This window comes from Schistocerca nitens, chromosome 1 (assembly GCF_023898315.1).
Source record: "Schistocerca nitens isolate TAMUIC-IGC-003100 chromosome 1, iqSchNite1.1, whole genome shotgun sequence".
NCBI classification, from domain to species: Eukaryota; Metazoa; Arthropoda; class Insecta; order Orthoptera; family Acrididae; genus Schistocerca; species Schistocerca nitens.
The window spans coordinates 431,878,342-431,892,909 of record NC_064614.1 but is presented as its reverse complement, the minus strand read 5'-3'; the positions used below and the strand labels follow the sequence as shown (position 1 = coordinate 431,892,909).

At 37.8% G+C, this 14,568-nt stretch overlaps 1 protein-coding gene across 3 annotated transcripts in view; it reads left to right on the top strand.

Annotated features, from left to right (window-relative positions):
- The first annotated feature begins 1,218 nt into the window (after positions 1 to 1,218).
- LOC126251001 (DDB1- and CUL4-associated factor 6-like) overlaps positions 1,219 to 14,568 on the top strand; it is a 190,042-nt gene continuing 176,692 nt past the window's right edge. The window contains exons 1-3 of one of the 3 annotated variants that reach the window (XM_049951605.1): positions 1,219 to 1,668; positions 2,909 to 3,063; positions 9,898 to 10,015. In XM_049951605.1, coding sequence (XP_049807562.1) covers positions 1,581 to 1,668; positions 2,909 to 3,063; positions 9,898 to 10,015 — 361 coding nt within the window. In that variant the 5' untranslated portion in view covers positions 1,219 to 1,580. The remainder of the gene's footprint in view (positions 1,669 to 2,908; positions 3,064 to 9,897; positions 10,016 to 14,568) is intronic. The other 2 variants (XM_049951604.1, XM_049951603.1) reach the window with 2 other exon arrangements.

Genomic DNA, 14,568 nt, shown 5'->3' with positions numbered 1-14,568 from the left:
TTTCAAACACGCAAAAATGACTTGCTGTGCTGGTGCCATAAATACTCTGGTGCTAAGGTATTTCATAAGCTTCCATCTAACATATGAAAAAAAATTAAGAATCCCAATTAAAATAAATAAATAAATACATATCACATCAGGCTCTCTAGAGTTTGTATGATTATCTATACTGAAGCTTTCCATTACCTGCTTTGTAAGCAGGAGTGTTCACCGTACGGCGGCAAGACAGATAGTAGTGTATTCGTAACAGCATTCAGTATTTACAGATATAGGAAACTGGATGATAAACAGTAGCTGTTGAATAAAGATGAGGAAAATGCAATTTTTTCAGAGTAGCAGCTTTTCTTCAATTTTTTGGGTAACTTTTAGCAAGGTTAAGGAAGAATAGTATTAAGCAGTACAGTGATAATCATTGTTAATAAAGTTTACACACTAACTAACTTTCTGTGTTCTGCTTCGCTTTTGATGGCAATGCTCGTCATCAGTAAAGTTCTCATTCTTGAAGGGATCTGCACAACACAGTGGATGGATGAAGGAATATCAATGAAAGAGTTACAACAAGAGTCACTGTACAAGTACTTATGGTCCTAGGCATTTTATAGGCTGGCCCAAGGTGTTGATACATTATGTAAATTTAATAATACTAACGAAATGATGATATTTCCCCGTAAACGATTCAGGAAGAACTATGACCTCGGTCTTCCTTTAAACAATAAGCACGGCTAGGTTAATCTTTTGAACTGCCTGAGAGTTCAGTATCAACAGACTACAGCACAAAAATTCTGAACCTTGCAGAAGAAACTCGCAAACTGGTGAAAAGAACAATTTTACAGTGCCTTAGTTTAAATTGGTAGGCCGTAATCGATGCGTACTGTAATTTAAAAAACTGTCTAAAACTGTGCAGCAGTCTGCACGCGACTAAAATCCTTTCTCACTATTCTATGAAACGCAGGTGCTGAAGAATTCTATATACTCTGTAGCACTTTCTTTCCGTTGACATGCTTAACAGAAATGTAAACGACTTTAGGTCATCGAAAAATTATTTCAAACTGCACAGTAAACAATAATAAACATTGGCACAAAAACAGGCAACCCTTCCCTACGGTCAAACAGCCAAAGTTCTCACGGACTGAAGATGAATCTCTTAATCGGCGCCGGAGAGATGTGTTGATTACTTACAATACATTCATTCAACTGCAAAACTCAACAACTGTTGTTTATTTAACAAGTGGGCTATGTTGCACACGTTGGTTGTTTTCCTTGATAAAGATATTGTTGCTGTCTACAAATATTTGGCTGCAGTAAAACAAATGACGCCTGCAAAATTTGGTGTCAAGAAACAGCTGATCGTGTGTTGAACGCTGCGACGCACAGAGCGAATTTATTTTTAGCGTAATGGTGTCGTGATGTGTTGGGAGAGAGCGTGCCAGCTAAAATCTGAGAGTAAAAACTGTTTGTTCCAAACAAAGATAATTCGCAAAGGAAATTGTTTACGGTATTCTACATGTTTGTTGCTCAGAACTTGACACTGCAGTTTTAGACAACTGAAAGTGTTTAAAGAAAACGAAAGTAGCATAATAATGAAAGGTAGGAAAAGCGTGTTTCGAGATGTTTTTCATCAGCCATACGACGATAAAACAAGAATAAAGTTATACAACAGCAGCAAAGGTTGGTGTCTAGTAAGAGGCATGTCATCATGGATTGATTGTTGATCTATTTTTACATCGCTACCTATATGAAGAAAATGAAACAACAGTACTAGATGTAAATGCAGTGGTCTGTGTTCATTTCCTTATAGTAATTGGATTTTGAGCCTAGTAAAATGACTACGAATATAGGGATAGCAACAGGAACACCACTGTAAGATCTGACTCACTTTAGTTGCAGATAGAGCTATTTACTAAACAAAAAAAAAAGGTATCAAATGAAATTAGCTATCCAATGAATAGGGAAATCCCCCCCCCCCCCCTCTTCGCAGTAACTGCTGACAGTAAGTATCGGCAGCTGCTAAATAGTGAGTTTCAAAGGACCCACGTAAAGTTTGATGTTAGCAAACGATTAGCTGTCATGGGGACAGCAATGAAAAATGATATATTGATCGAAAAAAAAAAATTAAACTATCAAGTCCCTATATGAAGCAATAAAATTTCTTGACACCCTGAAAGCAAATTCAAAGCCAGTAAACGAAATAAAGTTTACTATGAATTAACATGCTCAAAGCTGTGATATTTACATTCATTCTGATGACTATGCAGCTAGAAAGGACGTTATCTATTAATTCAAATCCTGGTGTACAAATCTAATGCACAGAATCATTCAGTGCAGTGATATTCCTGGCTCACAGTTGTCATTCGTTCATCATGCTTTGCAGGTCCCATCAATAAGGAGAACTTGCAGGGATGTGGAAAGTAATTAAGTTAATTATAGAAAATTGAATAGTATATTGTGTCAACAACAAATAACCACTATAGGCTTACTGTTGATGCAATATGTGCTTAAGCCATTCAAATTGTCAAGTAAATTAGAACAAAGCTGCTCTTTATCTCCTATTGGTAGCTTAACATTTAAAACCAACAATTACAGCGTTTCAGCGTAAGGGAAAGTATTGTTAGAAACACAAACTTGTGGAAACTTACCAATGGTGTAAATAGATGATTGCCATAATGTGAAATTGTTTAAGAAGTTTTTCATAAAGGACAGCTGAACATCTTATCTGTGTGCAACATTTATTTGTACTTTGTTGTACTATAAATTAACTCAACATTGCTTCTGACTTGGAACTGTAAATTTTTTTGTTTTCTTCTTCTTGTGAAATGTTTCATTTCCAGTTTTGGGCATTTGTGTACATAGGGGAGGATCAGAGAAGAGTACTGTTATTGTAATACCATGGATGTTTTTTGTCTGTCAGGAAGCCTCGATTTAATACAGAGACTTCGCTTACTGAAGAGCCTGCCTGTGCATAATGGCTGTGTGAATTCAATTTGTTGGAATGAGACAGGGGAATACATCCTTTCAGGCTCAGATGATCAACATCTTGTTGTAACACATGGTTACAATTATAAGGTAATATGTTTGAAACTGTAAAGTTTACTAGTTTTTATCTATACAGTTAGTCATATTACATTCTTAGTACACTCTTGATAATGGTTAAGAAGACTCATCTGAGTTTGAATATAGTGCAATTTATTAGTGCTCCATTGTAACTGTACCAGAGGGTCAATATCTGTCATATTGAGAAGTTGCGGTGTAATGTCAAGTTTGTTGATCAGCAAATATTAGTTGATAGATTAGAGTCTTCAGATCTCTCTCGTAACACAGGTTAATACTGAAGGCTACAGTGTACTCCACATGCTCCTATTATTGAATGATGGAGCACCATCAAGTTAATATATTTTCGGGTTGATGAAAACTCTCTAAGTGTTCCCTCAGAAAATATTGTAAACACCTGCATGGAACGCAAATTATTCTGTTTACTGTATCTGACACATCAGTAACCCATGTACTATTTCTACAAGTCGGTCTGTCACTTTCAAGTGTTCATAGTAAACAATCACCAAAACTGACAATGGCCAGGAGAGTGACGTACTGACTACATGCCCCTCCACATCTGAATCCAATGACGCCTGTGGGAATGAACCACCATGGTATACAGTCACTGTAAAGAAGAAATAGAGACTACTGCAAAATAGGAGTAAAACAAAGCATAGGGCCCTATAGATGCTGAATGAAACATGTTTGACTGTCAAGAGAGCAATGCATTGTGCCTTAAGTGACTATCGTAGCAGTATATTGGCAAGTGATCTTCCGCAGAACCCAAAGAAATTCTAGTTGTATTTGAAGGCTGTTAGGGGCACCAAAGTTATTGTCTGGTCCCTAGGGAATGAGACAGGAATTGAAATTGAGGGTAGCAAAGCAAAAACTGAAATACTTAACTCCATTTTCCAATGTTTTCAAAGGAAAACCCAGGAGAATTGCCCCAATTTAATCGCTGTACCACTGAAAAGATGCATGAAATAAGTAATAGTACCAGTTGTGTCGAGAAACAGCTGAAATCATTAAAATTGAACAAAGCTCCAGGCCGCCCCCCCCCCCCCCCCCCTCATGGAATCCCTGTCAGATTCTGTACTAAATTTTTGCCTGAGTTAGCCCCTCTTCTAACCATAATCTTTCGTAGGTCCATTGAACAAAAAACAGTGTCCAGTTCTTGGAAAAAACACAGGTCACACCCGTCTACAAATAGGGTAGAAGAAGTGATCCACAAAACTATTGTCAACTATCCTTGACATCAATTTGTTGTAGAATCTTAGAAATATTCTGAGCTCAAACATAATGAGGTATCTTGAACAGAATGACCTCCTTAGTGCCAACCATCATGAATTTCGTAAATGCTGATCATGTGAAACTCAACTCGCCATTTCCTCACAATGACACTGAAAGCTTTAGATAAAGGCAAACAGGTAGATACAGTGTTCCTTGATTTCTCAAAAGCATTTGACTCAGCACTGCACCTATGCTTATTATCAAAAGTACAATCATATGGGGTATCAAGTGTAATTTGCGACTGGATTGAGGACTTCTTGGTAGGGAGAACACAGCATGGATGGAGAGTCATTGTCAGATGTAGAAAAACTTTGTGTGTGCTCCAGGAAAGTGTGTTGGGGCCATTTTTGTTCGTGTTGTGTATTAATGACCTTGCAGACAATCAGGCTTTTTGCAGATGATGCAATTATCTATAATGAAGTACTACCTGAGAGAAGCTGAACAAATATTCAGTCAGATCTCTGTAAGATTTCTACACGGTGCATAGATTGGCAACTTGCTCCAAATGTTCAGAAATGTAAAATTTTGCGCTTCACTAAAAGAAAAGAGGAAAAAAAAAGTAGTATCCTATGACTATAATATCAATGAGTCACTTTTGGAATTGACCAACTCATTCAAATACCTGGGTGTGACACTTTGTAGGAATATGAAATGGAATGATCTCATATGTTCACTCATGTGTAAAGCAGGTGGTAGACTTCTATTTATTGGTAGAATACTGGGGAAGTGCAATCAGTGTACAGAAGAAATTGCCTACAAATCACTCATGTAACAGATTCTAGAACATCGCTCAAGTGTGTTGGACCTGTACCAGACAGGACTAACAGGGGATATTGAACGTTTGCAGAGAAGGACAGCACAAATGGTCACAGGTTTGTTAACACATACAGAGAAGGACACTATGAATGGTCACAGGTTTGTTCAATACATGATAAGAGTGTCAGAGAGATACAGAAGGAACTGAACTGGGAGCTTCTTGAAGACAGATGTAAACTCTCCCAAGAAAGTCTATTAACAAAGTTTCAAGAATTGACTTTAAATGATTACTCTAGGGATATACAACAACTCCCTATGTACTGCTCACATAGGGATCGTGAGGATAAGATTAGAATTATTGCTACACACACACACACACACACACACACACACACACACACACACACACACACACACAGAGGCATTCAGACAGTCATTCTACCAGTGCTCCATAAGTGAATGGAACAGGAGGAAACCCAAGTGACTGGTACAATGGGACGTAGACTCTGCCATGCACCTCATGGTGGTTTTCAGATAAGAGATGTAGGTGTAGATGAAGTTTTAGTGTAGATCTGCAGTATTAAATCAGTAAACATGATTTTAAATTAATTTAATCTGCTAATAACAGTATGAATGGTAGTAGTAATAACGAAATTACTCCAGAGCTCGTGCTTTCTCCAGGCATTAGCAGTAGAAATCTTACAAATTTCAATTTTGTAGCCAGATGATAAGGTTCCATAGTTGTAAAATTCAGTTACTTGAGCACAGACAAACAGTGGGTTCCTCTACTTCCTGTGTTATAATGAAGTGATGTGAAATGATGGTATGGCATTGTTGGCCGAGATGCCCCATCCAGGGAAGTTCGGCCGCTGAGTGCGAGTCTTATTACAGTCGACGCCAAATAGGGCGACTCGCTTGCCAGTGATGAGGATGAAATGATGATGTGGACAACACAACACCCAGTCCACGAGCTGAGAAAATCTTCAACGCGGCCGGGAATCGAACCCGGGCCCGCTGCGTGGGAGGCAAGCACGTAAAAACGTGGTATAAACTGGGGAGACATAACCTAAAAGTGCCCAGAAAACTTATAGTGCTGAAAAGTAATTCTGAGAACATTCTCCACAATTGTCCTCACCAAAGTGTTTTTTGCTTGATGAGCATCTCCCTAATCTAAAATTGCTCAGAAAATTTACAATGGTGATAAATCATTATGAGAACAGTCTCCATAACTATTTTGGGCAAAGTATTGTTTGCTTAGTCAGCATCTTCTGATGTCACAAGTGTTTGTTTAGAGTTTCAAGATACTGCCTTTCATGACTAAGCAGATGGATGTAGTCTGAAAATAACACTAACAAATGATGAAAGGCTGCCAATTTCTAGCTGAGGGTCAGTTTTAAAATACTTTGATGTTTTGATGGATTATCATACTCATCATCTTGTGGCAAAGTAGTGAGATATTGCAGGTGTCCTGGTATTTACGTGAGATAGGCAAGCACAACCTCCCCATGGATACATGGGCTGAGGCTTGTGCGGTTGGTGGGCGAGAGGGTTGCTGGACGGGAGCTGTGGAGTGATAGTGAACCGAGACTGGAGGCTTTGTTTTAATCTCTTTGTGGACACTGTTAATCCAACTCATACGCTTGTCATACTTTCAGCATATAGTTGCTGATGTGGGATTGATAGAAATTAGGTTCCATGAAAATCTCACCAACGGGGATATCAGCTCAATTCATTATGGAATCCTGTGTTAGCAGCTGAAGCCCATTCAGCAGTGAACAGCATGCGAAGTTGCTCAAGAATACCCATGCAAATACGAAAAACATTTTAAGATGTCTGAATTTCAAAACAAGGAAGCCTGGAAGGTCACAGTACTGGAACCTCTTTTTTTTACAAATAGAGCAATCAACTATATTTATATTGGAATTCATTGAACATTTTGGATTAAACACTGACATGAACTGAGCATACAACTAAATACAAACTATTTCACATAGTATTCTGTGGCGAGGAATGTCTTTTCTCACTGTCTGTTGTAGGAAATATTTTCGTTTTGCCCGGTGATACTGAAATTAGGAGAGTTGGTACCCGTGACAGAAGGACAATTGCGAATCAGTGTGTTTGCATTTCCTGTAGCTACTGTTGTTATGTGATGTGACATTGTTGTATTAGAAGTGGTTGAACACTTTGGATTAAACAATGAAATGAATGGGTGTAAATGTTGAGAAAGGGTGCGCTAGTAATATTTTGTGATGGACCAGTTAAATGTCTCACATACCATTACATTGCCATCATTAGCTTTAACAGTCTTTCATTTATGGGAAATTCAATCTCATAAATCAGATCTTGAGAAATATGGTAAGGAGATTTCTGGCAGAAGGTAAATAATTTAGAAGTAAAAGAGACCACTCACCGAATAGTAGAAGTAATGAGTCCACACACACACACACACACAGATATGCATGACTGTGTCTCATTGCTTCCACTATTCTGTGTGTGGTCTCCTTTACTAGTAAATTTTGTAAAATCTTGAAGAATTGTAAGAAAGATGCAGTGGATTAAGTCATGTATTTTTCAGATGTTCATTGTTCAAAGGAAAATGTGCCAAACCAAATAAGGAAACAGACCCTGACTTGCAGTCATTATAGGCATATAGGCATTCAGTTTGACTCCTAATGCCCGTTCCACTGGACAGATTTTGCATGGTGTGCAAGGTGGTGGTCATTGCAGCTCCACCACACATCATATTTGTAGCAGAACAACAATTGCACCAGATGATGCTTGCTGCCACCACTTCCACTCCCCACCCCCAAAACACTATCTAGGCTTCAGAATGAGATTTTCACTCTGCAGCGGAGTGTGCGCTGATATGAAACTTCCTGGCAGATTAAAACTGTGTGCCCGACCGAGACTCGAACTCGGCTTATTTAGACCATACTGCTATCAGCAGTTCATTAGTTTCACAGAAACTCAATATCCACATAGCACTCTCAAAATGCTCATATATGAGAATTGTCCCAATTTAATCCTCATACCACTGAAAAGGTGAATGCAATAAGTATTGGTGTCAATGGCACTGAGAAACAGCTGAAATTGTTAAAAATCTCCAGGCCCCAATGGAACCCTGTGAAATTCTACGCTGAGTTTGTGGCTGAGTTAGCCACTCTTCTAACTGTAATCTAGTTTAGATCCCTCGAACAAAAGATCATGCCCATTTCTTGGAAAAAGGCACAGGTCACACCTATCTACAAGGAGGGTAGTAGAAATGATCCACAACACTACCATCCAGTATCCTTGACATCAATTTATTGTTGAATTTTAGAATATATTCTGAGCTCAAAAATAATGAGGTATCTTGAACAGAAAAGCTCCTCAGGGCCAACCAGCATGAGTTTCGAAAACATCAGTCATGTGAAACCCAATTTGCACTTCTCTCATGTGACATACTGAAAGCTTTGGGTCAAGGCAACCCATAGATATAGTATTTCTTGACTTTTTAAAAAAACTCTGCACTGCGCCTACACTTATTGTCAAAAGTGTGATCATATAGTCTATCAAGAGAAAATTGCGACTGAATTGAGGACTTTTTGGTAGGGAGGACCCAGCATGTTATCTTGGATGGAGAGTCATCGTCAGATGCAGAAGTAACTTCGGGTGTGCCCCAGGCAATTGTGTTGGGGTCCTTGCTGTTCATGTTGTATGTTGATGACCTTGCACACAATCAGGCTTTTTGCAGATAAAGCACTTGTCTATAATGAAGTACTATCTGAGAAAACTGCATAAATATTCAGCCAGATTTTAATAAGATTTCAACATCATGCAGAGATTGGTAACTTGCTCTAAATGTTTACAAAATGAACAAAACATAGTATCCTATGACTTTAGTATCAATGAGTCACTGTTGAAATCAGCCAATTCATGCAAATACCTGGGTGTGACACGTTGCAGGGATATGAAATGGAATGATCACTTAGCAGGTGGTATCGGTTTATTGGTAGAATACTGGGAAAGTGCAGTCTACGAAAGAGATTTCTTACAAATCACTCATGTAACATATTCTAGAATATTGCTCAAGTGTGTACCAGATGGGACTATTAGAGGATATTGAATATGTACAGAGAAGGGCAGCCTGAATGGTCAGAGGTTTGATTAGTCCATGGGAAAGTGTCACAGAGATACTGAAGGAACTGAACTGGCAGACTCTTGAAGACAGATGTAAACTCTCCTAAGAAAGTCTATTAACCAAGTTCCTAAAATGAGTTTAAATGATTACTCGAGGGATATACTACAACCCTCTATGTATCGCTCACATAGGCATCATGAGGATAAGATTAGAATAATAGCTGCACACACACACACACACACACACACACACACACACAGAGGCATTCAAATAATCATTCTTTCCACACTCCATATGTGAATGGAACAGGAAGAAACCCTAAAACTGGTACAATCGCAAGATGGTTTGCAGAGCATAGATGTAGATGAAGATGAAGATATGAAAGTCCTGTTTCTGTGTGTACCTCAGCTAAGGCATTGCTTGATAGTGGTGTGCTTTACTATGTCTGGGAATAAGTTTGCCCATAACAGCTTTCTTTAGTGACTGTAAAAGTACGTATCATGTAAAAATCTAAGTTCACTGGTGACACACCAGTTGTAAAATTCATTTCTTATTGCCAGTTGTCTTACACGTTCCCCCTGTGCCATACTGTGTGTGTGTGTGTGTGTGTGTGTGTGTGTGTGTGTGTGTGTGTGTGTGTGTCCTAATGTTATTTTTGTTGTATAACTTTACAATTTAAAACTTTGTAGTGCATTTTCCAGGTTCTTACTGATCTGAAAACTAGTCACCGTGCCAACATATTCAGTGCTAAGTTCCTACCAAGCAGTGGTGACACAAGTATCATCTCATGTTCTGGTGATGGCATAATACTCTACACTGGTTGGTACTCCTCTGTGAAGTAGATTAGACATGGATGTATGAATTTGGAAATAATTGGTCCCATAATAGAAATATTTTCCAATAGACTATTTTATAATGTATGGTTATATTACAGTGCATTTTTTGAAGTTTTATGCTAAGCCTGGAAGGAAATTACTTTTTTATGAATGAACTTTGAATAATATTAACTCAGAATTTGTAGTCTTCCAGCGCCTCACTGAAATTTTTATTAAATCTAACAGTTCCGTTTTGTTTACTTGAATACCCCATTAATATTTAAGTCAGTGAAGCAGTTGCTTGAGTTGAGTGTTTAATAATTTGTCACTACCACAGTTTTATTGTAACAACATATTAAACAGACACAGCAGATCTGGAACAGGGAAGGACTTTGTGGCTTACATGAAAATGTGGCCTAAGGACAATGTGCACATAGAAAGTTAACTTTTTGAATAACTGTGTAGTACGTACAAAATTGTAACACATACTAACCAAATGGATGATTTGACAGCAGATTCTTTCTTAAAAGAATTTTTATCACAATTAATGTTCCTATAGCAATTGTAAAATATAGTCATGACATCAAATTTAGTTCTTAACATTTAGAGAACATTACCAGATATGAAGTTTTGTTATGGTTTTAGGACACATTTTAGGAAAGGTTTAAATGCCATAATCACTGTACACTTAAACATAACCTCAGATTTAACACCTTTTCTGTAATTACCATGTTTCTATTTTTGACGTTCATCAGATTTTGTTATATCAGGTAGTTACGTATTCTCTGTCAGTGACACACAAATGTAGGCACCTTTAATGTAAAAATGTTTGTGTTAAATTAATCAACCAAAAGGTATTTTGCATCACTTCTTATTTGATTGTTTCTTCTCACACTATGAGGAAGCCAACTGCACATAATAGTAAATTTCTTTGAAGATAAGTAACCCTGGAAGTAATTTTGGGTAAATAGTTTCATTTTCGCAATTTGAAATAACACAGGATGCTAAAAAAACTGTATGAGGTAACCTCTTACAGATTAAAGCAAAGTCCTCCACTCTAAATGTAGCATCCTGTTGAGAGTATAATGAATTTGGTGCTCTGTCCCATGTGAAGGGAAAAATTACGATTTGTTATTGGTTTTCAGTAATCTAGCTTGAAGTTTTGATGTAGCAACATTTTATCAAACCCATTACATCACTGAACTGTATTTGTGAGGCCACTTTCATGGTACAATTTTGCGTGCGCATCATATATGTTATTTGTGTCTGTTCTGAGGCGGATAGACATTTATTTGCTTGTTTGTCATACCACTGTGACTGGAAGTAAGTCTGATACGTTATGCCTCCCTGGGAGCTCATGTCTCCTTTATGAGTATATGCAGTGAGCATGAGACCTTAAGCCACCACAGAATTGTTCTCTTTCTTTCCTATGCCGCAATTCCCCCATCTTCATCCCCCCCCCCTCTCTTTCTCTCTCCCACCCCTTCCCCCTCCCTCTGTTGTGCCCAGTTGACCTTAGTATTGTATCTTGATGCCACTGTGTCTATTCTTTAAATTGTTTCTTCAGGTTGTTTTCCTTGCTTTCTTCTCATGATTATCTTTTTGGTGAAATATTATAGTCTCTGCTTTTGGGTTTGACTCTGCACCTTTTTTTTTTCCAAATTTTGACTGTAGTGTGGACCATATGGTGGAAAGACCTAAGTGGGACACATCCACAGGACAGTAAAATCACCTATGCATTTCCACTATTTGGATATCTACTGTTGCCAACAAGCCACCATGGTAGCCAATCCGACATGTTGGGGTCATCAGGCGTCAGGTACCTTCTCCATCATTACCATCTGACATTGCAGGATTTAGGTAGTTGATGCTCAAGCTGTTACTGCCCTATGCAAAATGTCTTTCCTTGTAGGGCATATTGAGTCTGAACTATGGCCTCAAGCAGGAGGATATAGCCATTATTGGGTGGCACCCTTGAAGAGCTTCGACGGATAGATGGCAGACATACTGCCCACAGCCTTTCCTTCCTGTCACTTGGACAAGGTAATGATTAGAAAACAAGAAATGAAATTTACTCATTGTTTAGGTCGTGCTAGGACAGATTGTCATTCCATCACAACAATGACATTACTGTTTGTTAAGTATGTCAAAGATAATTTTGATGAACTAGTTACCCTGGAAAAAAGGTGGAATGGATCTGTGTAGAGTAAAGCAGAAACTGAAATCCCTATCTTAAGCACTCCAAACGGAAACATGTTAGGAGATGTCCCTATCACTATTGCTCCACCCAATATCCTATGTACAACCAAAGGCGTTATCTTTCAAGTGTAAAACACTCCAGCTGAACAAAGAACTCAGAGCAAACATAGAACATCACAGCATGAATTTTGTATAGCATATATAGAAGGTCTCAAAGGAAAATTGGGCTGATATTGCTGCTTTCATATTGGCATTTGAAGGACACATCCTACCAGAAAACATAAGAATTGTGGCATATAGCTGTGGCACTAAGCCTTACGTTCTGCTACCCACAAGGTGTTCCTCATGTTTTAGTTTTGATCATGTACCATCTTTTTGTCCTTCAGAACCCATCTCTGGCAATTGTGGCAGAACTCCATATGGTGACCACCCTTGTGAAAAAACTTCGCTGTGTGCAGTCTGCTCAGACCATCATTTTCCCAGTGTTGCAAGTTGTCTCAGTTTTTAAGAAGGAAAAGAGAACACAGGAACAGAGTATATCAAAACTCGAATATGTACGAATGTCTCCATTTAATTTATATGAAAATGAAATTTGTGAAGGCTATAGTTAGCAACTTCTCTTTTCCAAGTTGTGAACTACCTATCAGATCAATAAATCATTCGAGGAAGAAGTTACTACTTCCTTTTGACATCACCTAAGCTGAGCCTTGCTGATAGCAGTCACTTCCATCCTCCACCCTTCTCCTTAGATGTGTTCTCCTCTTGCATTTTAACTGCCTGACACACAAGAATAACAATCGCTGGGAGGAGTGGATATGGCAACCGGGCCATAGAACAGTCCTATTGTCCTTTTATTTGGATAAAGAAGTTGAGGAAACCTCTCAAGAATTTGTAAAGCAAAAACTACATTGAGAGTACCACTTGACTTTGAATCTCCCCCATGTGAGACAGATCTGTTGATTAATTAATAAGACTTAATTACTGATGGACAAAGTTCAGAAAGTACAACAGGCTAAGAAGCAACTATGGATTTATTAATGGCTGTGTAGATGACACTTATGAAATCTGAATAATGAAATTGGATCATGAAATTCTAATAACAACTTATGTTCAAAAGTAATTCATTCTGGGATGATATTACCTCCATTCATGCTAACATTAAATATTATTCATGTACACAGCCAAATTCATATTTTGGCTCTGTTTCAATGATGTCTCTTTTTGACTCTGGCCAGTTGTGAATGACAACCATGACTATCATGCTGCCTACCCAAAACGAGTTGTAACCAGAGATTTAGCGAAGCTTTTCCGCAACTCACAGAGGCTATATTTATTCTCGCATTGACAAAGGTACGGAAATGGTAACCCCATTTCCCCATAACTTATATTTTTGACCTTGGATTCCTCATGTGTTTGTCAAATCTAAGGGCAGAAACTCAAACAGGCCCTGACCAAAATATTCAAGTTATTCAAGAAAGATTATAAAAGGCAAGAAAGATCAGACACTCACTAATGTTGTGGGATGTCTATAACTAATATACAAATTGCATAATTAACATAGCCATAACTACTGGAAAGACATATAATGTCAACGAAAATAAACAATTATGAAGGCAACGTCTAAGTAGGTAATAAACAAATACGGAGAAAACTTGTTAGTAGAATACAGTCATAGAGGAAAAAAGGACCAATCTAATTTAACTTTGAAACTGTGGCCACTATTAAATAATCAAGAAGATAGCACTTTCAAAGATACTAATTAATAAACAAGATCACTTCCGTAAAAACACAGTCATTTACTTCTGTGTAAGCACTCAGTCTGTTATGTAATTAAGTAGTATGAAATCGGTGTCAAATCTTGAAAGACTTTAAAAGTAATATTTGGTTGACTGGTTTATGACTCTCTGTCAGTGCAATCACTTGATGTAACAGTTGAACTGTGAATATTTATGGAGTAAAATGCTTTTTCATAAAAGTTAGTTATGTGAAAAAGAGAGATCTAAAGACATAAAAACATCTTGCAGCAATATTCAGATCATAGTAGCCTAAGATAAATAATAGATGTCATCAAACAAGATTATTAAAGCATTACATTACATAGCGTCTAGATAAAATTGTTTCATCAGAAAATTTGTGTCTAAAATTGGTAGTATAAGTTTACTAAAATGTTGGAGTATGATTCAGAAAGACCTTCAAAAATGGTAAATTCCCTTTTTTTATGTAGATGCACTTTCATGATGCACTATTTAATTCACCATTTCACTATGCTCTGTTTTTAAACACTTCACTCTGACATACTCATACACCATGTGCTCAAAACATACGTTTTTGATATTAGGTGCATTGTGCTGCCACCTG